We start from the raw sequence: 25,303 nt of genomic DNA, 5'->3' as shown, positions 1-25,303 counted from the left end.
GAAGCATCCTATCCTTGCTTAATAAAAGTATTATTTTATTTGAAAAATCTTACTGACCCCAAACTTTTGAACAGTACAAATTAATCATGAATATTTTAAAGTATAAATATATCATAATCATATAAATTAATTTTCAAACAATTCTATAGGTTTTTAATGTTTTCTTTTAATCTAAATACTTAAAAAGCGCTGTTTGTATCATCTAGCATTTTTAATGGTGCTTGTTAATTTGCTTATTCTTAAAATCAGAGGTTTGCTCATGGTGGATGGATGGATGGATGGATGGATGGATGGATGGATGGATGGATGGATGGATAGACAGACAGACAGACAGACATATGCCAAACGACTCTGGCTGCACTGTTGAACATGAAGAGAGTGAGTGCTTCGCCTGTTATATTCACAGCTCAGGATGAGCACCATTGAGCCATTTTACACCATAGTCATGCATCTTTCTGTTTCTCTCTCCCTCACAGACACACTCGCTAATACACACAGAGACTCAATTGACGGGCGTGAGCGGACATGAGCGATGTGAACACCTTTACATCAGTGTAATATCCAGCACTGGGCTCCAGCAGGGAGTGCCGACTCATCCATTCTGGATGCTGCTTTTGTTATGAGTGTAAATCATATCCGCTTGACACTTTGATCCAAAATAATGACATAGTATCTAGGGGTATGTTCTCCCAAATATATGTCAACGTACTGAGATGTACCCCCCCTCCCCCCATACCCCGCACACACTCTCAGCCCATTTGCCTCCACTGCACGGCACCTTTGCACAATGACAAGGCACAGAAGCATCTTTCCAGGATTCTTTTTTTCCCCTGTGGATGGAAATTTGCAGCAACTCATTACAGACTCTTAGTCTCCCCGGATGTACTCCCTGTCTGTCACTGCCTTAAGTGCACTTTCTCTTTCCTCACTCTGTCTTTTCACTTCTCTCTTTTCCCCCTTTCTAAGATGGATTGAGCCAGCCTCCTTATTGACATCTCCTTATTGACATCCCTAACAGATGAGATGTGGGGAGATGCAATGTGCAAACAGGAAGCGGCGCGAACTTCATCATCTTTCACTAATCCCTCCAACCTTCCCCACTTATTCAAACAAACAATGTTTACTGCATACTTGGCTTCGGATCCCAGGCTCCAGAGCGACAGTGTAGCAGTTAGCACATGGTAGACATTTTAAGGTGATGCTAATACGGATGACAGATTCAAGCCTCTCTCTCTTTCCACTATGTAACAAACTAACTAACTGTGGTTCTCATAAGGGGTTCTAAGAATCATTCACTTCTTCACATTCAAATCAGCCGCTTTAACAATACTTTGTTTCTCTTTATACTGTATGGTCTTATTCCTTATCCTCATCTTTCTTTCTTTTTAAAACGCATTCAATGCGAAAAAGCCAATTGAAAATGCTAAGTTAATATTTATAATGTTTTTTAAAAAATAAAATAAAATAAAGACTTTAAATGTACCTGCCCTTTTAATACTGTTGGCTCCTGTATTTCTTAACTTTTTTTGGATTTTAATCCATTTTTGGACAAAAGTATCTGCTAAATAAAGTATTTGTATTTTTTATTATTACTCAACATTATTTAGTGGCTACATTCTGTAACAATGTTTTGCTCTGTTTTTCTAGCAAAAAAAGCAGATCCACTGCAATTAAAGACTGGGAAGATGCAAAAACCAACCCCCGCCTTTCCTCCAAGCTCTTGTTGCAGTTTATGCCCTTATGCACTTTACCACCTTACTAAGCGCTGCTGGATGACAGACGTAGTAGTGGCTGGACGCTAATGCCCTAATGGACAGATGGGAGGATAAAAACTCAACTGTAATCATAACAAGCTTGACCCAATCAGCACAATTCATGATGCAATACTATAAGACACATACGGACACATCTGCTCCTAATATTTGAAATGGCCTTTTTTAGCAGCTGTCAGCATCGGGATTGAGAGCGACACTTTACCTTGCCACACATCAGTGGCTCATCTGTAGACCAATGAGCAGATGTTAATCAGGGTGCTGACAGTCTGCCATCACCACTCCACAACATCGTCCCCTCACACCATTGCGCTGTGCGTTACACAAGGGACTGTCGACAGATATGGGGCTAATCCAAGCAAGCATTTCTTTGGATTTTCAATTAGCGATTTGCTTCAAAACATTCTCCCAGCTGCACCACGACACTTATTTAACACCCTTCCCTTCACTCCTTTAACACTGTACAAACAAATAAACCTGCATAAGCAGCAACACACTTTACATCCGTGCTGACAGGCTCACACCATTGTTTTACATTCCCACATCCTGGGCCCGACCACATGTGCACGCACACACACTCTCCTAAGTGGGCCAGTAGGGGTGCTGCTCTGCTCCAGCTCCCAGAGAGAGCGGAGCAGCTTGTGGGCTTGCTGTGGCGAGGAGGGCCAGATGCTGCGGGCTTGACCCCATGCCGTCGCAGCAGCTGAAACACACCAGGATTATCTGTGCTGACTTTCTTTAATTTAATTTGTATTAGACCATCTTTAGGGTCAAACTTGGCAAGGGGGTTGTGGGCAAAAAAAAAAAAAAAAAAACAGCATACGGACGGCACATCACCCCCTCTGTGCTTCAAACATCTGCATTTGCGCTGTTAAAGGTCAGATCGTATTTGCCATTGTGCCGGCATAATGAGAGTAATAGCACACCTTTTGTCACACTATTGTCACCAAGACTTCCTTGAAATAAAGAGCTGAAATCATTTGGCTTGCACTGTAAACAATGCGTGGTAATTGTCTCTTATCAAAAACGTCAGGGTGCATTCATGTGCATGCACACGTGGGTGTGCTTGTGTATTTTTGCTTGTGTGCAGCAGTTTTAGGAGCCTGACATATCTTAAGGCTCACTGTGTGTCTGTACAGATTCAGATGTGTTAGTTTGTCTTTGTGTCAGAACAGTGGCGAACCATTCCATTCATCTCTTGTTATTCGGCTCCTCCTGATTAGCGGCCAATTTTATTCCTTGCAGGCTGATAAAAAATGTGATATCCTATAGAGCTGGACTCTTTTCATTTATTCAGAGGGCTCCAACTGTGGCCTTTCCATTTAATCTACATTATGTTTTTCAAAAGCAAAGTGGTGGAATCCCTCTGCAGTTGGACAATTTAAGCTTCAAAACCCAATACTTAACTGGGATTCAAGCTAAGCTTGGGTGAAAATGGTTCCCCCTCCGTATGCACAGCGTAGCTGTATCTCTAATTTAGTATTTTAATGCCGCTCTTCAGAGAAAGTCGTGGCCATTTTGCATGATGAGCCACATGATTCTCTTTGTGTTTTTGTTCAGGTGGCAGGCTTGTTGATGAAGCTATCGTGCACTAAAAAAAGCATAGCAATGGCACACAGATGCGAACATGCAGCGTATGCTATGAAAAAAAAAACGAAATAACATCAGTGCCGCATAGACGGATCAAGAGTGTGAACATCTATAAAAAGATAGTACTGCTGGAGAGTGTCAAAGTGGAGAAGAGTTAATCTTCCTCTGTTTTGATGGCAAGTGGAATAATTGGGCTCTCTTACACTCATTACACGAGAATAATGCCAACCTAAGAGTTCTTCAGCAGCTCCAATTTTGTTCAGTTCGAGCTTTGAAAAATAGCACTTCCTCTGATTAGCAGAAACAGAGAAGATCTGACACCGGGGTCCTGGGCTGTAGGTTAATAAGCAATTTAAGATTTTTTTAGAAAATTTGTCTTTAAAATGGGGTTATAACATCTACAGGGGGAATTTGATGGGAATTTTATTAGCTTGCGCTCAGGTATTTATTGACACAAAATATGCTGTTTCATTCTTTGACTGTATTTGTCTTCGAAATCCTTGTGTTATCTGAAAACACTCCTCATATCCATCCCAGTTTTGTCCTGCCAACAAACTACTAATATGGTAAGTGAAGCTGATTTTTACATTTAATGACTAGACTCCTTGTTATTCTCTCTATTTTTCTCATTATAATTATCACAATCAACTATCTACCTTTATAGATGCCCATACTGAGAGTGTAGTTGGACGAACATACCAAGTCTGGCAAACAGCCCCTCAGATAAATGCGGCATAATTATTGCCGTGGTTAACAGGTCTGCTTTAATAGCGACCATTAGTTAGACTAGAGACGAGGTCAGCCTACAAAACAGGGGTATCGGTTCTAGGAGAAAGAAACCATTTATCTCTCCTTTTGTTCTTACAAAACCAATATGTAGTGATTTCTGATAATTTGGATTTCTTGTATATTGTTAGATTCGCTAATTAAAACCCGAACAGATTGGTGGGATTGGATTCTTTGTTAATTAACACCCAGAAAGTAACTTTAAGGTGAATTCAGAGGGAAAGAATCAAGTGACGTCCCTCTCCAGGTGGAGAACAGATGCTCTCAGGAGCATGCAGTTAATAGGAGGTTAAAAAGGTGTCACCTTGTAAACAAGAATTACACATACGCACCTCTATTTTTGCATTGCTCCCTTAGTGATCGTCTCCCCACTGGATACTCGCTTTTCTAGACCAAAAAAGGTTGTGCTCTCTTTGCCTCTGCCCCTGCGGAGTCCTATTTATCGCGCTCTTCGCCCCCGTGAGACACATGGCAGCCTCTCGCTTTCATGCAATTTCAAACAACACATATCATGACGCGCTGGATTAGTGCTTGTTCCCCTAGCAGCCCTGACAGTGAGACAGCCAAAAACAAAACAGAAAAAAAGTAACACTTCATTAATGGAGCTTTAAACAAACAGGCTCATTTAGGATGCATTCGTATTTTGCTCTGTGCCTCGCTGCTGCTGCGAAAAAAAGAAAAAGAAAAAGTAGATAAATAATTCAAGTAATGACAACCACAGGCTTTGTTCACCAACTTCCTTCTAGATCTAAGAGTTATCCACTTTACAAATGCTTGTTTTGCGGTGTTGTATCAAGCAAGTAAATAAAACTTCCAACTGTCTCGCCATGTTCTGAATACGAATTGTATTCAAAGTGAAAACTGAAAAGGTGTACATATGCAATACTGTCAATCACTTCCTGTAGATAAATAAATAAATAAAGGCATAGCTAAACAGCTGTGTCTGGGATTATGAAAAGGATCATTTCACAAAACTAAAAAATGCAGCTTTCATAGTTATTTTTTGCTGCCTTACTGTTTAGAAACGAATATGAAGGTTTAATTATTAAAAATAGATATATGAAAATATATAGCAAAATGAACAGACATTCATATTTCTTAATTTTTATTTTCATTAATTTATCTACTCTTATGAATATGACCTTCTTAAGAGTTAGTTAAAGGAATAGTTCATCAATTTTTTTTAAAATTTTTTCATCTTTTACTCGCTCTCGTGTTCCTTTCTCTCTTCTGGCAGATAAAAGAAGATATTTTTCCAAAAAATGTTTTTTTTGGTCCATACAGTGAAAGTCAGTGGGGTTTCTTTGTATGGACAAAAACAGTTAAACCACTTTTTTTTTTAAATATCATCTTTTTTAGTTTCAGAGGTTTTTAAATCACTTCTTAAAACTTAAAAACTTAAAAAAATTTACATTTGAAACTAGCATAGTATAGTGCTATGCTAGTATAGTATTAATACTATTATTGGCTTTTATACTATTATACTATACTACTATTGTATATTTGTTTAGCACTTTGGTTGATTTTGTTTTTAAATGTGCTATCAGGCCCGCCGACGGGGGGGACAAACGGGTCTGTTGTCCCGGGCCCAGGGTAGGGAGGGGGGCCCAGAACTGGGCCCTCATTAAATTATGGAATAATTGTAAAAAAAAAAAAAAAAAATAGGCATATTTGTTGAAAAAATATCTAATATTTGAGTTACATCAAAGCTTTTTATTCGTTTTCTTCCTAATTGTCCTTGAAATAGTGGTCAAGAACCCCCCCGCCCTAAACAAATATTTTTAAAAAGGTGGTGACGGTGAAGCTGGAACTAACGTTAGTAAAGTCAACGTTGAGCAAGGTAAGAAACAGCGCAGCCAACGTTTATGAGTGTTGTCAAAGACCCGGCACTTCGGTACCAAGTCGGTACAAATTTCTTTTTAAACGTCACGCCACGGTACCAGGTTTTCTCAAACCCGGGATGCGCGTGCATGCCCAAAGCGCGTGCAGTTGCGTCCTCTTCATAAAAGCGCTGAGACATGGCGACCGGCGGTGCTGCTGCTGTGGTGGCTGTATGCTGTAAATCCACTTGTTGATAAGAAAGGAGGAAAGAGCCACATATGGAAATATTTTGGATATTAGCTCATAATAGCGACGCGGCGCGCTCGTTTTTACAGGCGCGCCTAAGTTCATTGTTGCATAGCAACGACAGACGCCACGGGAGAGCAAACGCTTGTGGAAAGGAGAAAGCGGTGCGAACTGCGCTCTCCATGATGACGAGGAAGTATTAGCAAAGAATTCATTGATTTCTAGCCCTTGGATTAGCTTTACTACTATTTATGGAGATGAGAAATAAAAAGCCGGCTGAAATGCATCACTGTCATCATCGGTGAACAGATAATGGGTCAGATCCGAGTCTATTTTTGCTGTGCTGCTCATGCTTAAAAGTGAAAGCACACTTTTGATGGACAAAAAATAAATATGATTTCACACAAAAAGTGCCCAAAATGCACAGATTATGCATGTCTAGTGTGTTTTAACAAGAACTGCAGTAGGCTATGTCAGAAAAGAAAATGAAGACATTTATAGAAAATGTACCCATTTAAACGTGTTTTTATTATTCATTTTGGGTAAAAGTATATGGTGTTTTATAAAAAAAAAAAAAAATCGTTCGGGGGGGGCATCTAAGATTATCTTGTCCCGGGCCCAGGCAAGACTGTCAGCTGGCCTGTGTGCTATATACAGTATATATATATATATATATATATATATATATATTGTGACTGTTGTTTGTGTTCAACAGAGAAAAGAAAGTCATGCAGGTTTGGAATGACATGAGGGTGAGTAAATGATTTTTAGGGGAATTATCCTTTAGGAATTTGAAATAGAATCAAATATGAATGTCTAAATAGTAACAGATATAAAACATGTCCTACTGATTTTCAAGAGGCTAGATTATATGTGACCAATGGAAGATGGGTTTATATTTTTAGCAAACGTTATTAAACTGAAAACAGATGTAAGCTGTTCTCCTGCCTTAGGAATTAATAGCTTCCTACTGCTTGTTTTACTCATTTACTCCAAAATTACATGATCTCAGTACTTTCTTCTTGCTTATACTATAGGTGTATTCTATAGGTGATACATAATCGCTAATATATGGCCACATTATCTGACTGTAACTGGTGTCATATATACAGTTTTTTTGGAAGTCACTGGGAAGTGTTGAGGGAAGCACTGATAAGCAGCTCTTATCCTTTTAAGACTGTCCCTTAATCCGACAGAGGGAAAGCTGCAGCTTTAAGAGATTTAGTCTGGATTATTGCTAGTCTTCCAAATTAAACCAAAAGTCAGCTTTTTGTGGTTGCTCATGCAAGCTACAGCCCACCACAGCACTGTGTCTGGAGCATTATAATTAGAATCACTCCCTGTCTCTCTTTCTTTCCCTGTCCAGTCCAGTAAGCAGCACCCAGGTAGCATCTCTCCACTATCTCTGAGAGGATGTCTGCCCACTCAAATTCTCCATCCTGGCAGCCTGGTCCTTCTAGTGGCTAAACCTGAGGCGTTCCTCTTAACCAGGGTGAGTTGTCTCAGGCACAACAAATCTGGTCTTAAGCCTGTGGAGTAATCATTATTAAGACACGGACAGATGAAAGAGAGTCCTGAGAGTCTCTCCGACGTCCCCTAATCTGTCAGACATGCTTGTCTGCGGTGCATTAGCACATCTATAAAGCATTGCCCAAGACCGCAGGGCTATAGATGGCAGGAAGGGCTCGCTAATACCTGTGTTCTATCTAATGGCGAGCAATGTTTTGAAGTAACTAAATCAGCCGAGGCCATAAAATATGAAAATACCATAAAGCAAACACTGTCAGCGAGAGTCCAGAGCTACATTGTCAAGCTACCTCTCCTGTACCTTCGTATTTCAGGACACGACATAAAAATAGACCACAATAACAATTAATCACGCTCTGTGGGGAGAAGCTAAGAACCCCTGAGAGAAAACTGTCTCTCTCCATTTGTTATATGAAACGCCCAAGACATAATAAACAAGAGACCAACAGAGAATAACACCCCTCCACACCACACGGCACCCCCTCCGGCTATATTTATGACAGATCAACTCGCGTGTTCGGGGGCGTCTTCGTGGGCTTTTGTCGCTATAACGGGCTCTGTCGGTTTGCTTTAGGCTAACGACGTCTCAGATTGTTGGGCCGCCGAACACACGTCTTTAGAGTGACCTGCACCCCTAAGGACAAATTATACCCTTATCATTATAGCTGAGAAGCAAGACTCATCAACCCCGTGCGATTCCAGTCTCTCGTTTGCTCACATTCTTCATCGTTCTCTCTTTCAGAGCAGCTGTCTTGTCAGAATGTGGTTAGAGAGGCTGCAGCCCATGCTGAGAGCGCAGTGCCCAGAAACAGAGCAGCAAATCAGAACACACCGATCTCATTCATTAACTTTGGCTCCCTGGCTGCAGGACATCAAGCGCTGGACGTGACGAGAGAGTCAAAGCAAACCTCCATTGTGTCTTGCGGAGTGGTCTCCAAAAAAAAGGGCAGCTTAAATCGTTTTTGCATTTTCATAGACATTCAATTTCAGGAGCTTTTCACTCACTGATGTTTATTTTGGTCTGTTGGGCTTTCAAACGCTTTTGACTCTACATGTCTCAGGCTTTCAGGTAAAAAAAAAAAAAAAATACAACTCAAGAAACAACAAATCGTGTCGGTGAAGTAGGCCTACTGGAATCCCATTTATGCAGGAGGCTTGAGCAATCAAAATGCAAAACAGGATCAAACCTTTCCAACCCCACGAAAAAACAAGCCAGTGGAAAATTCTCACAGCAACTTGCAAATAACATCAACATATTTCTCACTAAACTTGAACGTTCCAAGATTCTTGGTGGCCCGTGTCAAGGCTTATATTTACTCACCCTCATGGCTTCCCTTTCTTCAAAGAAAAGAAGTCGTACAGGTTTGAAACAACATGAGGGTGAGTAAATGATGACAGAATTGTCCTCTTCGGGTGAAATATAAAAGTATATAATAAAAGATAAAACAAAGAACAGCCAGAAGCGGTAGGGAGGAAGAGGGGGATATTGCGTTGTTACGTCCCTGTGGTTGTGCGTGGATGTTTCTCTCTCTCTCTCTCTCTCTCTCTCTCTCTCTCTCTCTCTCTCTCTCTCTCTCTCTCTCTCTCTCTCTCTCTCTCTCTCACACATTCTTAGGCTCGCTCCACCACTGGTCTGCTGTTGGCTGGGAGAGCTGTCAATTTCTATCTATGGCGTGACGTCACCAATCAAGTTTCCCGCCAGCAGTTAAAGGGAAGCCGCAAAGAACGCGTGGACAGCTTGTTTTTCTGTCGCTCTGCTTTGTTGTCCTGTACACTCCTTACTTTCTGTTACCGTCATTTTTCCTGTTGTTTTCTTTTGCCATCTCATTTCGAATATTATTGTGACACGTTCCCTTTTTGTTCTTATTTCTGCCCTTTTCGATGGCGTCGTTTGAGCTTACCAAGAGTAATGTGGACAGATAAAAATGTCACGTGACTTTTTATCTACTCGATGTATATACACATCAGGTAAGCAAGTGAATGCCACCCTTGTATGTTTTGTGTTTGTTAGTCAGTGTAATTGAGAGAGGGCGTTTGACGCTGAAGAGTTATGTCTTTACTTTTCTTTTGTTTATCAGTTAGATTAGAGATTTGATTTACAAGTCAGACTGAGTTTTTGTTTTGTTCTTTTTATTCATTTGGCTTCACTAATTACGTCCCTTTCTTCTCTTGGGTTATCTATTTAACTGGTATCTTTTGATCTGTCAATATTTTGCTTGTTTTTCTTTCTTTATAGTCACCATAATTATTATTAACATTATTCATCTTTGTATACTTAATTCACTTATGTATAATAAATTACTGTTCTTTCGCATTATTTCTTGCCACTTTACTCGCACCAAGTGTATCACAACCTCAATGTTACCTTTTCTGGCCCTAGGTCATAGGAGTTCGTAACAGCGTTCTTCAAAGAAAAGTCAAGGGGGAATGGGCGATAGCAATGATTGGAGTGGCTAAGGCCCCTGGAAGGATGAACCTGGTCATAGCCCATTAGGAAAGACGTGAGCGGGTGCTACAGCTCATTACATGCTCTGCCTCCTGTTCTATGGCTGAACAATGCACAATTATGTTGGCCTGCTGTTTTCTCAGCGCTACAGCTATACAGCGGTCTTCCTGCCAACAATCTTGCTGTTCATTAAACCACCTCGACACACACTCAGCACACCCTGCCTACTAGACAAATAACCCCGGTTGCCAATAGACCCACAAAGGGGCTGGTTATTCTTACTCTTGTACACCCAGTGAATGCAGAAATTAATCTCAGCAGATATATGGTACAATATTGTGTACACATTGTCTCAAGAAAGACTTTTTTTCCCTTTCATAAATATAGAGGCGAGTAATAAAGGTGAGTTCTTGATATGTAATTGACTCAATACATCAGAAGATTGTATTAGACGCAGAAAAGTGAGGCAAGCACAGATCAATACATAAACAAATTACAAGATATTCAGATATTAATCTGTGAAAATAAATGCACAAAGAACAACCAAAAATGCAATAACACACATTCTAACAAACTGCACAAGGCTTTTATAATGTACAACACTGGAGATAAAAGTGCTAGGCACTGTTATGGTGAACTTTCTTTCTATATATCTTTCATATATCCAATTTATGATAATGAATGCAATCCCTGGCACGGAGAGAACAATTTAAAGGAAAAAAAAAAGTACAAAAACAAATTCAGTTTGGCCACTTGAAAAGGTGTGTTTGTATGATATTTTAGCTAGGGAAACAATATTTATAATGGCTGTTCTTTTCTTTTCTTGTTATAATGCCACATGAACTTCCTATACCTCCAAATGCTTTTGGATCCTTTACTATGGGGTTAGGGAACATCCTGTTAACATCCAGAGTACTGGCCATCAATTGATTGTAAACTGCAAATAAATAAACTGCATGCAGCTTAACAAAAGGATGTTTTATAAAAGCACTTTCCACCTCCGTACTTGGGCATATTTATAGCATCCCACTTTCAGACAACATAGTTTATACTGTAATGCAAATGGCTGATTGTGAAAAAACAGAATAGATATTCAATTTCCCTAAAAGGTCTATCCATGTGCAGATCCCCTGGTAGTTTAATTGGCAAGTAGGTATAAAAATATTTGGAAGGACATCTGCTCTCACAAATCTGATAGTTTGCACATATACATACAACCCACCAGTTTGAATTGCAATTTTCTTCTGGGTTCTTTTTTTTTTATTCATGTCAGGGCACTACACATGTAACTGTGAATATTGCACATAATCTGCTAGATAAAATAAGCGAAAAATGGTGTACCTTGTCCATTATCCTCTCTATATAATTTAACGAATCCACTAATATTCTGATCAACCATGTAAAAAGTTGTCTGTTCGTCATTCCCTGTGGCAATGCCTTGTGTTAGAAAATGTAGGCCGACCTTTCCCATCCTATTAATTTAACCACAGGCATTTTCGGCGCTGGCAGCTATATCTGTGTTAATGAGAGATGAGGCTAAGAGCGAGAGAGAAATCATTTATATAGTTATTTTCCTCTCTTGTGGGACTCAACTGTATCTGTATCTGGCCAGCTACTTTTCCTCCAGAAGTCATTTTTCACAGGTTCCATCTTGTCGCCCTGATCTAAGCGGTATCACACATTAAGTGTTACTTTGCAAAAGTGTGAAAAAATTTGTTGTCGTTTTTTTATGAAAAGTGATTTCAAAGTAAACATGCAAAGAGAATTTCAAAAATGTCAAACATGAATGGCTGATGATTTTAATATACTGTATATGAACATACACCGTACAGTATGTACATACACAGTATGTATCATATAAAAAGACTAAATAGTACTGTTAAGAAACTTAAGCTATTTGTCTTCCATTTCTGTTTTTTAGCGTGTGTCACTTTGCAAATGCTCTCATATTAGGGTGCTTTTTTCTCTCCATTCTCTCACTCTCTCCTTTTTTGTACTGACTGACTAAAGATATTACATTATCAGCTTTTTGTCATAAATGTTTGAGAGCGGACATCAAATGAGAGGGCTTATGTCAGCTCATGACTGGAGTCACAAACATAGCATTAGGGGTTTTTCTTATTCCAGATGAGGCTATGAATGCCTCATCTGCAGGCTACAGTAAGACGATTTAAAGAGAATGAGTTTGCTTGACTATATTTCTCTAAATGTCTCACTTGAGCGTTAGAGTTCAGCGAATGGTTGAACATCCGTGCTATAATGGAACTGTGGCCCTTTTATTAGATCCAGAAATGTTCCTGTTAGTAGGCGACTCTTGAAGGCAGAATGCCAGCCGAGTCTGTGGCTTACAAATATAACCTTGGAAAACTCCCATCTTCATCTGCCAGAATCCAATCAGAACGCATCGCAAGGTACTTGAGATAAGGCGTATCTCTCACTTCCTTATCCCTTTTCTTCCTGCTCTGTCTCTCGTACTGTCTATTTTTCTCTTTGGCACATAACATAAAATAAAGAACAGGAGAGCTCAAGTTGATAAAAAATATGTCAAGTTTAGGCAGTCTGTGTAGTTGGCAGTCTGTGTTGTTTTTTCGACATGTCTTCTTTCTTTCTTTCTTTCTTTCTTTCTTTCTTTCTTTCTTTCTTTCTTTCTTTCTTTCTTTCTTTCTTTCTTTCTTTCTTTCTTTCTTTCTTTCTTTCTTTCTGTTTACTAATTCCCCCCCCCCCCCCCCTAATTGAAAGTGGCAAAATCCAAATTCTTCATCAGAGAAGCCCAGTTCAGTGAAGCCTTTCTGAAAGCCCTTCAGGGAGGCAGCATGCTGTGGCCTTTACCTTATCGTGTATGGGATTTAGAATGATTAATTGGCTTAGTCTGACGAAAGTAAGTGAAACACAAAACCCCAGCGGTTCAGTTAAGTCAAAACATTTTCAAAACCCTGACCTGAAAGGTGAAACAAATGATTTTTCAAAAGAAATTTTGTGTTGAAAAACAACTGAATGATGGAGAAGAAATTTATTTTAAACAGACAAACGTGAAAAAAAAAAATATATATATATATGGTAGCCTAATTGCAACTAGTAAACAACAGATAATGTAGCTCTGGAATAATTCTGAGGGTTTGTCAAACCAAAAGTTCTCCAACAAAGGTTTAACTTCATTAATATGGGCTAATGTATTCAACAACCACTCTTTCAGTAGTCTGAGCATGAGACATAGTCCTAAGTGGCTGAAATGACTGGCAGCAGATGAAAAGAATGTGTATTTTTACATGGCATGACATTGATTTGTATACTCAAAATGACATGAGAAGCCTTATTGTGAACCTGTAAGTGCATGCTGGATATGCAACTGATTAGTTTGGCACCCAGGAGAATAGGGCTAACATAACATCAACACAAAGTGAATGCATATATGTAGCTCTGCTTCATTATAATGAAAAGACAACTCTCAAAATGATATGTCTGTCTGTATCACTATAGTAATAAATGTGATTAATCTAATCAAATGTACAGATCCTTATTGACAGGCTGATCTCAAATATTAAAATAAATAAGTACCATATGCTAGCAGTGGGATTTATGAGCTTCTTCTTTTTTCGGTAACAGAATGCTAGCATCTGGACGAACAGTACTTAAATTATTGCTCCAAAACCAGAGACAAGGATTCTCTGACTGACAGAAAATACAACGTGGCACTAGTAAAATAAAACCAATATTGAGTTTTCTTTTTCACACTCTCCTTTTTTTAAGGGAACTACAGTACATAAATTAGCAGGATGCTTTCTCCAAGCATGAACGCAAGGCAGATCAATACTTGATGATTTTTAGCTTTTTATCACAGTGTCATGGATGGAAAGAGTTTTAGTTTGAGCAGATTGTCATGTGTGCTTATGCTGCAAGATTCGCTACTGATCTTGTATAATCGGCTAGAGAGCCACATCTCTGCTGCGGCCTGAACCTTATTTTGGAGACAACCACAGACAGGTTAACCACATGGCTTTGTAAAAACAATGCGACTCCTCTAGAGACTGGGACCATAGAATCATCTCCAGAGAGTCAGTATCGTAAACACAGAGCTTTCCTGTAGCCTTGAGATACAAATTGCTGTTATCGCTATATATTTTCTATCCTGTTCTACCCTCGTATTACTGCCTCCTTAGGAGTCACTGTATTCCTCGTTTGTAAGTCACTTTGGATAATCACTTCTGCTAAATGATTAAATATAAATCTTGACAAGTATTCAGCCCTGTATTGTGCCCTCGTTCAATGGTGACCTTATACCACAAGTATATCTGCCACTGCTGTTGTGTTGTGCTCTGCATGTAAAAAAAAAAAAAACACACTATGTGCTCTGCAAAAGCACGCTATCAGTAGCATCAGTGTGCATATACTATCTAGATTATCAGATTAGCTTCATTATCAATAAGCCGGCAGTGTGTAATTTGAATTAAAACTATGCGATATTTCTTCACTTGCAGAAAAAAGAAATTGGCATAGCACTCTTCCAAACATCCATTTTCACAATATAAGATCCAACTGGAATTGTAAAGTAAACAAACAAACCACGTCTCAAAATCATGCTTAAATCACAAAACGCTGAAAAACAGCCCTCAGGCCTTGATACTTCATGGCAAGGAGATGCACGGTTAATCCCAACTGTGCACCAACTAGTGTGTCCTCAGCAGACCTCTGGGAAACCCTGACTTGTAGAGTCAAAAGCTTCCAAGCCCATGCTCATAATGCGTGACAGAGCTATTATCGGTCATTTCACAGCTGCAATGTTTGATTGTGCCCCACATAAATGGATGCGTAATTACATTGACAACATTTTTCATATACAGCATGTTGAATGGGGAGTCACTGTATTTTGCAAATGTTACACAGAAGGGGAAAAGGATATGGGTCACTGTAGTCAGCCCATCTTTGGGGACTGGTGGAGAAATATGCAGAAATGTGGTCAAAGAGATGTTTGTTAATGCCAAGTGGAGCACCGCGCATGATGAAACCAGCATACAAATAAGCCCACACCTTTATCAGGCCAATCACTGGCCCATATAAAAATTGGAAAATGTGCTATAGGCCCTGATACACACCACCTCTCTCTCTCTCTCTCTCTCTCTCTCTCTCTCTCTCTCTCTCTCTCTCTCTCTCTCTCTCTCTCTCTCTCTCTCTCTCTCTCTCTCTCTCTCTCCTCTCTCTCTCTCTCTCTCTCTCTCTCTCTCTCTCTCCTCTCTCTCTCTCTCTCTCTCCTCTCTCTCTTCTAATGCTGCAGTGAAACAACAAAGCTTGTGTACTATCACACTCAATCTACAGGCTTATTCAGCCCACACCAACCCCCTTCCTTAATTCTTTGTCTTTTCATCAGGTGAGAAAAATAGATGTTCTTTAATCCTGCTGCTTAGGTAGTTTTATTAAAGGATTACGCTACCATGCCTAGCTACTACATTTGCTGTTACACTCTGTAATTCCTTTGTCCAGCCAGCATGCAGCTTTAAGTCTTGCGTTAACCTCTGTGTAGTCTGACATACTGGATGATGGTAATAGGGCTCTGTCTGTATATTCCTTCATTCAAAATAATATCCTCAATGTTTTACTTGATCATCTGGTGACAGCTTCAATTTAGTAGTGCTATAACTGCGTTCTATTGATTTCCACAGGCTTTACAAACGACCAAGAGGGCTGAATCAGCCAATCAATGAATAGGTGCAAATATAACCTCTCTCATTTTGCCAGCAATGAAACTTCTCATGTGTGCTAAGTCTTTTTGTGTACTGCCTGACAACTCAAACAGCCATTCCACTATAATTGAAACTACAATATACAATTGAGTGCATAAGTTTGCATGTCCCTTGTGAAATGTATACAAATAGGCTATGAGGTCTTTTTTATTCAGTATACTGCCCTTAGATATTTCCCAAAAGTCAAAGTGATAGTGAAACCGATCATCCTTTTCAACAGTGTACATCTCATTACTTCTTAATGCATAATTTTTCCTTATTGAGCAATAATTACTAAAGGCGCAAAAAAGGTTTGCGCCTTTAGTAATAGTTGTGTTGTGTATGAGTCCCTTAGTTATCCTCAGTCACTGTTGGGAACAGCTTAAATGATTCTGGAAAGTCAAAAAACATGCAGTAGCTGGAGGGTTTTTTAATTTTTCAGTGGGCAGCTTCATTACTCGGGACAAATCAAGGACTTAAGCACACTTGTCACAAACATGCAAACAGTTGTTGATCATTGCGAAACCTATACGCACCATAATAAGAACCAAGATGCATCATAAAAAGTTTATATAGTGCCTAATTTCTCTTTTCATTGCCATTGAGGTCCTAAAGCAACCTGATTGGTTGATTACATTACCCCTGTCATTGCGATAAATCCTGCTTATCACTGTGTAACAGATGTCCCACCATAAACCACTGCATGCCACCCATGAAGAAAGAGAACTTGTGTGCGAATCGTTGTTTTGGCAAAGATTGTTCTTAATGGTTGCACCTGCAATTACATGCAGTGCTGCCGATTAGCCAGGTCAGTGCATTTGGCAGATGTTCAGGCTACAGCTCTTTTGCTCAGCACGAAAAAGAGAGAGCAGAAACAGAGGTGGCCAAATAATCCACTTTGGCAACTGTCGAATGTTGGCTGGCTCACTTTTTTATTTTACCTATACTTAGGTTTCCAACACGACAAATAATGCAAGCATGGATTAGTATAGGTATGCAGGCTTAGTTAAAGGGATAGTTCATAAAAAATTAAAATTCTGTCATTAATTACTCACCCTCCTGTCGTTCCAAACCCGTAAGACTTTCGTTCATCTTCAGAACACAAATGAAGATTTTTGATGAAATATGAGAGCTTTCTGTCCCTCCATAGACAGCTACGCAACTGACACTTTGATGCTTCAAAAACTTCAAAAAAGAGATCACAAAACTAATCCATATGAATTGAGCAGTTTAGTCCAAATTTTCTGCAGAGACTCGATCGCTTCATATGATGAACAGATTGAATTTAGGCTTGTATTCACATATAAACATTGATCAGCGAACATAAACAGAAGCTTAACCTAATCTGCTTGAACGCGCGAGAACAAACCTCTTGCGGAAGCTCATTGGTTCTTGCACGTCAAGCGTCATGTCTCTTCAGAAAATTTTGGACTAAACCTAAACCATTCATATGGTTTAGTTTTATGACCTCTTTATGAACTTTTTGAAGCATCCGTGTCAGTTGCGTAGCTGTGAGGGACAGAAAGCTCTCGGATTTCATCAGAAGATCCTCATTTGTGTTCGGAAGATGAACGAACGACATTAGGGTGAGTAATTAATGAAGGAATTTTCATTTTTGGGTAAACTATCCCTTTAAAAGAAACCATATTTCAATTTTCCAGTACTGCAGTGAAAAACAAACAAGAACAAAGGAACCGAGTAAAAGAAACCGCTAGCTTTTTGACTAGGTTAGATTAGCAGCCCTGCGACGGATCTCCCTCAACCCTCCCTTGACCCCTCCCTTGACGCTGGTAGCCGTGGCAGGCTGAAGGATGGAGCAGACTGGAGCAAATCTCACCTCAGGCAGCGGCATGCCGTTGATGATGAGGTCAGGCTGCTGAGGGCCCTGCCCTGTGAAGGTATGGTGGAAGCCATGGTTGGGTGCAGCATTCCTGGAGTTCTGGTTCTCCACGTTGAGGAAGGTGCTCTCGGAGCGCCTGCAGCCCAGCGGCAGAGTCTGCTGGTGGTAGTCGAAGTAGTTGAGCGAAGAGGTGAGAGACGAACAACTCACCACATTCATCTTGTCCGTCTCCTCCACGTCCCGCGGCACCAGCCGGATGTCGTTCTTGCTCAGCTTCTTCTTCTTGCTAGTCTTCTTCTGGTTGCCGTAGGAGTACTCCGCCACCCTGCGCAGGTACAAGAAACTGAACAGACTCAATAAAGCAGTGCTCTGCCTTCCCCACTGCACACACAGCCAGCACCAGGTCCTCGCCTGGCTCGGGCTGAGGTGCCAGACCCATATTCATTGGCGGCGCAAGAGAGATCGGCCACATTCGAGCGACCTCCGGCCGCCAATGGAGCCGACATCCCTCATTTGTTTGCATTTCCATGCTCGGCGATTTGACTTGTCACAAACACACATACACAATGCAAACATGCTAAACCACAGAAGCACACACAGCGACAAATGATACTAAGCATCATAGCAAGTGTAAGCAATAATATTCAAAGCAAAGCCCGCATTTGTCTGCTTTTTTTTTTTTTTGCTCGTGTTACAAACCAGCCCGCTGGCAGGTGGGTTGTGAATTTCAATTCTCTGAGCTACACTCTGTGGCTACTGTTAACTTGATTTGAGGGTTTTGATTCTAATCAGAGTAAATGAGAAACTTTGAGATCTTACCCCGGAGGATGCTTAAGTTGCAATCTAAACATAAACTTATGAGCTCATAAAGAAAGTTAGTGTAGTTATGTCTGAGCTATTCCCCCCTGACCCCTCTCTCTTTTTCCCATGAGGATCATTACATCTATATCCTGAAACAATCTTACACTTATTTCTTTCTATGTCCTTAGAAGGGCAAACATTCATCGGAACTTACGGCTTTAGCTTAATGGTACGCTGGCTCTGCCTGCAAAACACAAAGCTCCTCTTTCTGTGCTTTTCATTTGAATTCAGCCTGTGCCTCCCTGCTCTTTACTTTTTTCTGGCTCGGAAAAATGATAACGGTGCAGGACCTTATCTTTTTAGGAGGCATCTAAAAGCATTTTTTCCTCTGTGCGAGTTAAAGCACACTTCTTACTTTTTTTTTTAAATTAGGCGGCCCAAAGCATGCTTAATAGCTGGTCGAAAAAAAAGTACTATTATGTTGTCGATGGAATAGTGAATTTGTTTCTTTTGTTAAAGAGATTAAATTGCAAATATGTAAGACGAGATTTAGAGTGGCTCTTCATATTTAATATGATGTTGTGAATTATTATTATGGATATTATTAGGTGGTGGTGTTGTCTGTGTTGTTTTAATACAACTATTTGTTTTTGTTCTGTAAACTGCAACAGCATCCGTGTATTTTATTTAACTGTGTTAATAAAGTCGTCTCGTTTGGTCATATGTGTTTTGGCTCTCATCGCAGTGAACACAATCCAAAGAATCTCAGATGAGCCGGAAAGGAGAGTCTGTGAGCACTGCAGAAAAAAACTGTATCAAGCACTCTCACTAACCCCCTGTTGGGATAGCTGAAAGCCTCCATCAGGTTTCTATCAGGAGAGGAAAATAAATGTTAACAGCAGCAATCTAAACACAGGCCATCTCTAACCATCTTGCGATCACGGCATGGTAGATACAGCGTGACTAAACATAGAAATCACGATCTAGCCTTCTTCAAAATGTTCGATTGCATACATCTCTGTTAAGATGGATCACTTACTGTATGCTGCTGCATTACAAGACAGAAACGTCAACAACAATTTGAGGTAAAAATATGCTAATGGTTTCAGGTTAAATTTGCAAAACCAATTTATATGGAAATGTTGAGTGGTAATGTAGCAGAGGGAAATCAACACAGTGGCCAATGTTACAGATAGATAAGTATTCATATTACAGTAGATTAACAAAATAATATTCTCCCCTACACACTATGTGTCAAAGACTAGTCCAGGTCTATACATTTGCATGATTTACCTTTTATGAGCATAATTGTTATTATGAAAGTGTGATTGTTGCCACAGCAACATTTGGTTACTATGTCATTGCTATTGTTTTTTGATATAGTGCACCTCTACGATCACAACCATATGTTGTCATTCAACCCATAAACAAAATCTCTAAATGTGTTTTCTCGTAAATATTTTGATTAGAGCAAATTTGAGAGAAGACAGAGAGGTCATAAAATTACACCAATAATGTATGCAGGCGCCAGTCTCAGTGCAGATGGTGTGTGAGGAAAGGCCTGTGCTTGCGTACCCTTTCCTTGGTGCATCAGTCACCAAGTAAGGGTACACATATAAAGTTGTTTTTGCTTGTTTTAAAGCACCCTATCATTTAGCTTGTACTTTTCTATTGTTTACTTATTTCGGAGATAACCCACTAAACTAGGTTTAATTGCTGCTTACATTAAGTATTATGCATTTATATCATTAAGTGATAAGTTGGAAAGGTTGGAAACAAAAAGGTTGTTAGAAGTAAATATTTCTTTTGGTATTGATATTGTATCTGCTTTTTGTTTACTACATATTTTTAATACATTTATTTTAAGCTCATGTAAGGCTCTCCTCATACGGCTTTATAACTGAGGAATTAAAAGAAAATGCTGCAGCTTTGTAAGAAGTAATATTTATGATGGTGTAAATATAATAAGCATGATAAACGGATGTAATGATTACTAAAATTATATCATGTTACGCTTATTTATGTCATCAGTAATGGCAGCAGCAGAGCAAGGCCTGAAGCGCATGCACAGTTGACGACACAGCGCGTACACAGCCAAGAGATACACATCAAACATGCTCTCCTATGTCTTAATCATTATATGCTGTCTCATTCATTAATCATTGTATGCTGATTCATTTGTAGTACAAATATATGCAGGATAGTAAACTAGACCAGAGTGCGAATTATGGGATGGTTAGGGTCTGACACCCTAAGTAAGGCCTGAACTAAAATTATTTGTAGGCCTTTCCATATTTTACATGTAGGCTACACATTTAATTCTTAGTTTTTCATTTTAAAACAACGCAGGCGGAATTCCTGCCAGTAGCCTAATTTTCAAAGCCAATTAAGTCAGTCTCGCGCAACCAAAATTGTTATTTGGCGCCCCTAGCACCACAGCTAACCGTCCACTACCCAAAGATGTATGAAATATACAAACTTTTTTGTTATTTACTTAAGTAAATAATGATAAATGGTTAATGTGATCAAACAAACAGTAGGCCTACTTATGTTGTGTCGACTATCGATATTCCATTCCGTCCTAACGGAAAGAACTCGAGCAACGTAGTACTGTTGCTATGGTTACCACCTCAGGTGAACAGTTTCCGTCGGTGAGCTCGTGTTTAGCTTTTGGGGTTATGCCTTTTATTAACTCTGTTTTAGGTCAGTTAATAATTCGCACACTGAACTAGATTGTTTTTAACTTAAAATAATGTATCAAAGATTGTTTGGGTACCTGCAGTTGTATGTTCGGATTTCCTTGTTATCCCTTTTGCACTTGACTGCCACAAAGATCATTGTGACAAACAGGATGACTGCGATAGAACCCAGGGCAATGATGAAAATGAGAGACAGGTTGACGGGTCCGATTTGCTCCTGTGCATTGAGATCAGGGGAGAGATAAATGACAATATATGCAGAGGCAGATAGAGAAGTTTGGCCGTGGTCGTGCGCCACCACCGTTATTTGATAGGATGGTTTCGCGTTTTCCCCAAACGTCTTTGTGGTTCGCACCTCGCCGTTTATCTGGTCTATTTCAAAGTATGCCATGTCTCCTTCTGAAATTGAATAAGTTAACCTTCCGTTTTCCCCCTCATCATAATCATCAGCTTTTATTTGCGTAACCAAATAACCAACTCCAGCATTTTTCGGAATTGACACCTCCGCGGTGCCATTGACCAGGGGTGGGGTGGTCATCACTGGTGTGTTGTCATTTACATCCAGTACAACAATGCGCACGGTGGCGTTGCTGGTCAAAGGTGGATCTCCCCCATCCTTTGCAGAGACTTTAAACTCAAAAGTCCGCGTATCTTCGTGATTAAAAGCCCTAACGCCGTATATTTCGCCGTTTGAGTTCACAGTAACGTAAGATTCCACAGACATGCCCCGCACCTCCGATTTGATGATTTCATATGACACAGTACCGTTCATGCCCAGGTCAGGGTCCCTGGCGGACACCGCCAGCAGAAACGCACCTGGGACGTTATTTTCGAGGACCATGGCTTGATAATGTGGCTTAGTGAAGTACGGGGGGTTGTCGTTTTCATCCGTAACTTTCACTGCAAAAGATTTCGAGCTTCTTAACGGGGGATATCCGCTGTCCTCGGCTAGAATGGTCAAATTATAGATGTCTCTCTGTTCCCTATCCAGGCGGCCATCAACAAGTAAGGTGGAGAAGCTCTCGAACTCGTTGAGTCTAAAAGGCACATTGCCCTGCAGTCTGCACTGCACTTTTCCATTCGCTCCCGAATCGTTGTCTGAGACTCTCACCAGAGCTATTACATATCCTAGAGGAGCGTTTTCGCTCACCTCTACAATCTCACTGTTTTCTGACAACAATTTGATTTCTGGCGCGTTGTCGTTTATGTCGATTACATTAACAATCACTTTGCAGTGGGCAGGGATTGAATTTGGACCCAGATCTTTGGCTTGGACATCAATTTCGTGGACGTGCAATTCCTCGTGGTCCAAAACGCCATTCACGGTGATAACGCCTGTTTTAGGGTCGATTTTAAACATTTGTTTGGTCAGGTTGGAGACAAAGTTTATGAATGAGTAGACCACCTCGCCATTGGTTCCTTCGTCCGGGTCCGTAGCGTTCAAGTCTATGACTAACGTACTTATTGGGGAATTCTCCAGCACGTTTACAGTGTATACTGGCTCATCGAAAACTGGGTTGTTATCGTTGGAGTCTATGACTTTGATGTTAAGTTGCACAGTCCCAGACTTTGGGGGATCTCCACCATCCTCCGCTGTGAGTTCAAACGTGTAACGCGACTGCGTCTCTCTGTCTAAAGTCTTTTCCACCACAAGTTCTGCGATTTTGGACCCGTCTCCCCTCGTCTTAATCTCGAGACCGAAAATATCATTAGGGGTAATTGTGTACGTCTGAATGCCGTTGCTCCCCGAGTCCGGATCGCTTGCCCCCTCTAGGGGAAATCTGGTACCGGGAGCGGCATTTTCCGAGATTTCTATGTCAATGTGGTTGGTGGGGAAGCGGGGCGCGTTGTCGTTTACGTCGATAATCTCAATTTTAATCACGCAGATCTCCATTAAGTTCGACATCACCTCCAACGAAATAAAACACTTCGGTGTCTGTCGGCAAACAGCATCCCGATCAATTTTTTGCTTTGTGATGAGCAGTCCGGCGGGGCTCAGGTTAACCCATCGCGGCTCGGAATTGGAGATAACCCGTAAATAAGGCTGTCGGTTTGCCAGAGCCAAACCCGCAACTTTTGCGTCCGCCGTCACGTTGGCTATCTTTGTGCCTGGACGCAGCTCTTCTTCCACGGTGTATTTTAAATTGAAAACGGCATTGACTCCAGCCCAGCACAACAGAAAGCACAAAAACATTTGTACGAAATCCATGTCCTTGGAATGCATATAGCCTACCTGTTGATGTATGTCTTCACACGCTCATTTGCATGATCTTTTATTAACATTTAAACCTATGCACATTCGGTACGAGGTAAAAAAATAAATAAAAAAGCTCCAATAAGTCAAACGAACAAAATCACAGTCTGGTAGATATCCTTTAGAATGAACGAAAATGTTTATATCTGCGATGAAATTCATCTGACTTGTACTGATTACGCAGTTAATAACTTCCATTTACTTTATCGAAATCTTATCAGGCCACCCATCTCTTGCATTATTTTTGAAAAACATATGAAGAAAACTGGTGAATAATTCTTCATATAATGAATGTGAAAACATTGTGAACGAAAAACATGGCTTCAACATGAACATTTGTGTAGTTCAGGATAACCGAGATGTAAACCGACCATTTTGAGCCAGTGAAAGAAATATTCAATACAAATGTAGGCTAAATGTCCGCTGGAAGGTCCTCAACTTGTGAATGAATGAATAGAAGGATCCAATTCAAAAATGTTTGCTCTCGGTATCATGACTCGCGATGAACACTTGACATTGAGTTAAAACATCGCTCGTGCCTAATCAATCCATTTAATGATGTTAAGTTGGGATGTCTCCTCCTTGATCCGCATTTATGTCCATGCACATATCCAACTGAAACCACAGTGATTCCAATTTCAGAAGGAAAAAAAATCAGTACAATCTCTGAAACTGGAACAATGATGGAAAACCAATATTAATAAAATATCAGTCCAGGTCAAAATTCAGTGATACTCCCATTCAAGCAAGAGGTGGGTGTCTTGTCCAGTGAAGATTTCTCTCGACAAGCTTAAATTTCTTGTATGAAGGTATTTCAGCTGGCCTTAGTCCAGAACGAATGAAACTAAATCCGAATAAAACACTGAGGAAAGATCAGTGGGAAAAAAAAAAATCAAGCATTTGTAAGTGCAGCTGGGCTCGTCTCGCCGTGATAAAAGCGGCCGGTCAGAAATATCCAGCCTCTGGATGAAGCGAAATAGTTCTTGATATAGTTCTTAAATGTGTCTCACTGAGGTAAACGCACGGCGCTCATCTTCAGCGCATACTGTCGAATGCACAGCTCAGTGTCTCGCGCTCAGTCTCAGGACCCGCAATCCCCACAGCCAATCAGAGGTTACACTGGAGAGCTGGATTTGCTGGTGGGTGGGGCAAAACTACAGATATGAACTCGGCCAACTAGCTCTAGTTCATGCAACACAGCATGTTACGCGTGCCAGTTATGTCTGGACATACAGTGTTTGAATTGTACAATTCTTGATTTTCAGGAGGGGGAACTTTTTATAAGGAATTCCCGTAAGCAATTTTCAAGGTGCAATTAGTTGAGGTAGATAATGTCTTATAAAGAAAGACGCTTAAATTCTTCTTATATATATATATATATATATATCATTTTGTCAAATGATTTGTCCGATTTTTCGTGTTGCTATTCCTCCCAAAAATGTTTTTTCCGCGAATTCCGTTCTTTATTAAACTAAGTTTTGTAGGCTATACGTTTAAGTTTATCCTAATTTAGATAAGGTAATATATAAGACCTATATAACGATGCGATTTATGTCTATCCAAATTAAAAGTTGACGATATTATCAAGCGAAAGGCTATACTGGACGACTCTTGATAGGCTACCTCAATATAGGCTATTCAAAATTAATCAATTTTATAGTATTTTCTTGACCTAAAGCAGGTGTGCATCTATTTCATCCGCTGGCAGAAAGGACCCATCAGTTTCATTAGTATAAATATCAATAGCCTGCCTATTTTTAGATCAGACAGATCTGAGTAGCCTAGTGTCATAGCCTACGCCTGACAC

The 25,303-nt window shown here is 40.2% G+C and overlaps 1 protein-coding gene across 4 annotated transcripts in view; it reads right to left on the bottom strand.

Annotated features, from left to right (window-relative positions):
- Positions 1–24,386, bottom strand: part of pcdh19 (protocadherin 19) — a 58,868-nt gene extending 34,482 nt beyond the window's left edge. The window contains exons 1-2 of one of the 4 annotated variants that reach the window (XM_056270266.1): positions 21,320–24,386; positions 17,740–18,085 (exon numbers count right to left, since the gene is read on the bottom strand). In XM_056270266.1, coding sequence (XP_056126241.1) covers positions 17,740–18,085; positions 21,320–23,466 — 2,493 coding nt within the window. In that variant the 5' untranslated portion in view covers positions 23,467–24,386. The remainder of the gene's footprint in view (positions 1–17,739; positions 18,086–21,319) is intronic. The other 3 variants (XM_056270268.1, XM_056270267.1, XM_056270269.1) reach the window with 3 other exon arrangements.
- Between the last annotated feature and the right edge of the window lie 917 nt (positions 24,387–25,303).

The sequence above is a fragment of the Rhinichthys klamathensis genome, unplaced genomic scaffold, assembly GCF_029890125.1.
Source record: "Rhinichthys klamathensis goyatoka isolate OS25496 unplaced genomic scaffold, OSU_Roscu_1.1 h1tg000301l_1, whole genome shotgun sequence".
NCBI classification, from domain to species: Eukaryota; Metazoa; Chordata; class Actinopteri; order Cypriniformes; family Leuciscidae; genus Rhinichthys; species Rhinichthys klamathensis.
Note: the sequence above shows the minus strand (reverse complement) of the source record. Positions and strands in the feature narration are given on the sequence as shown.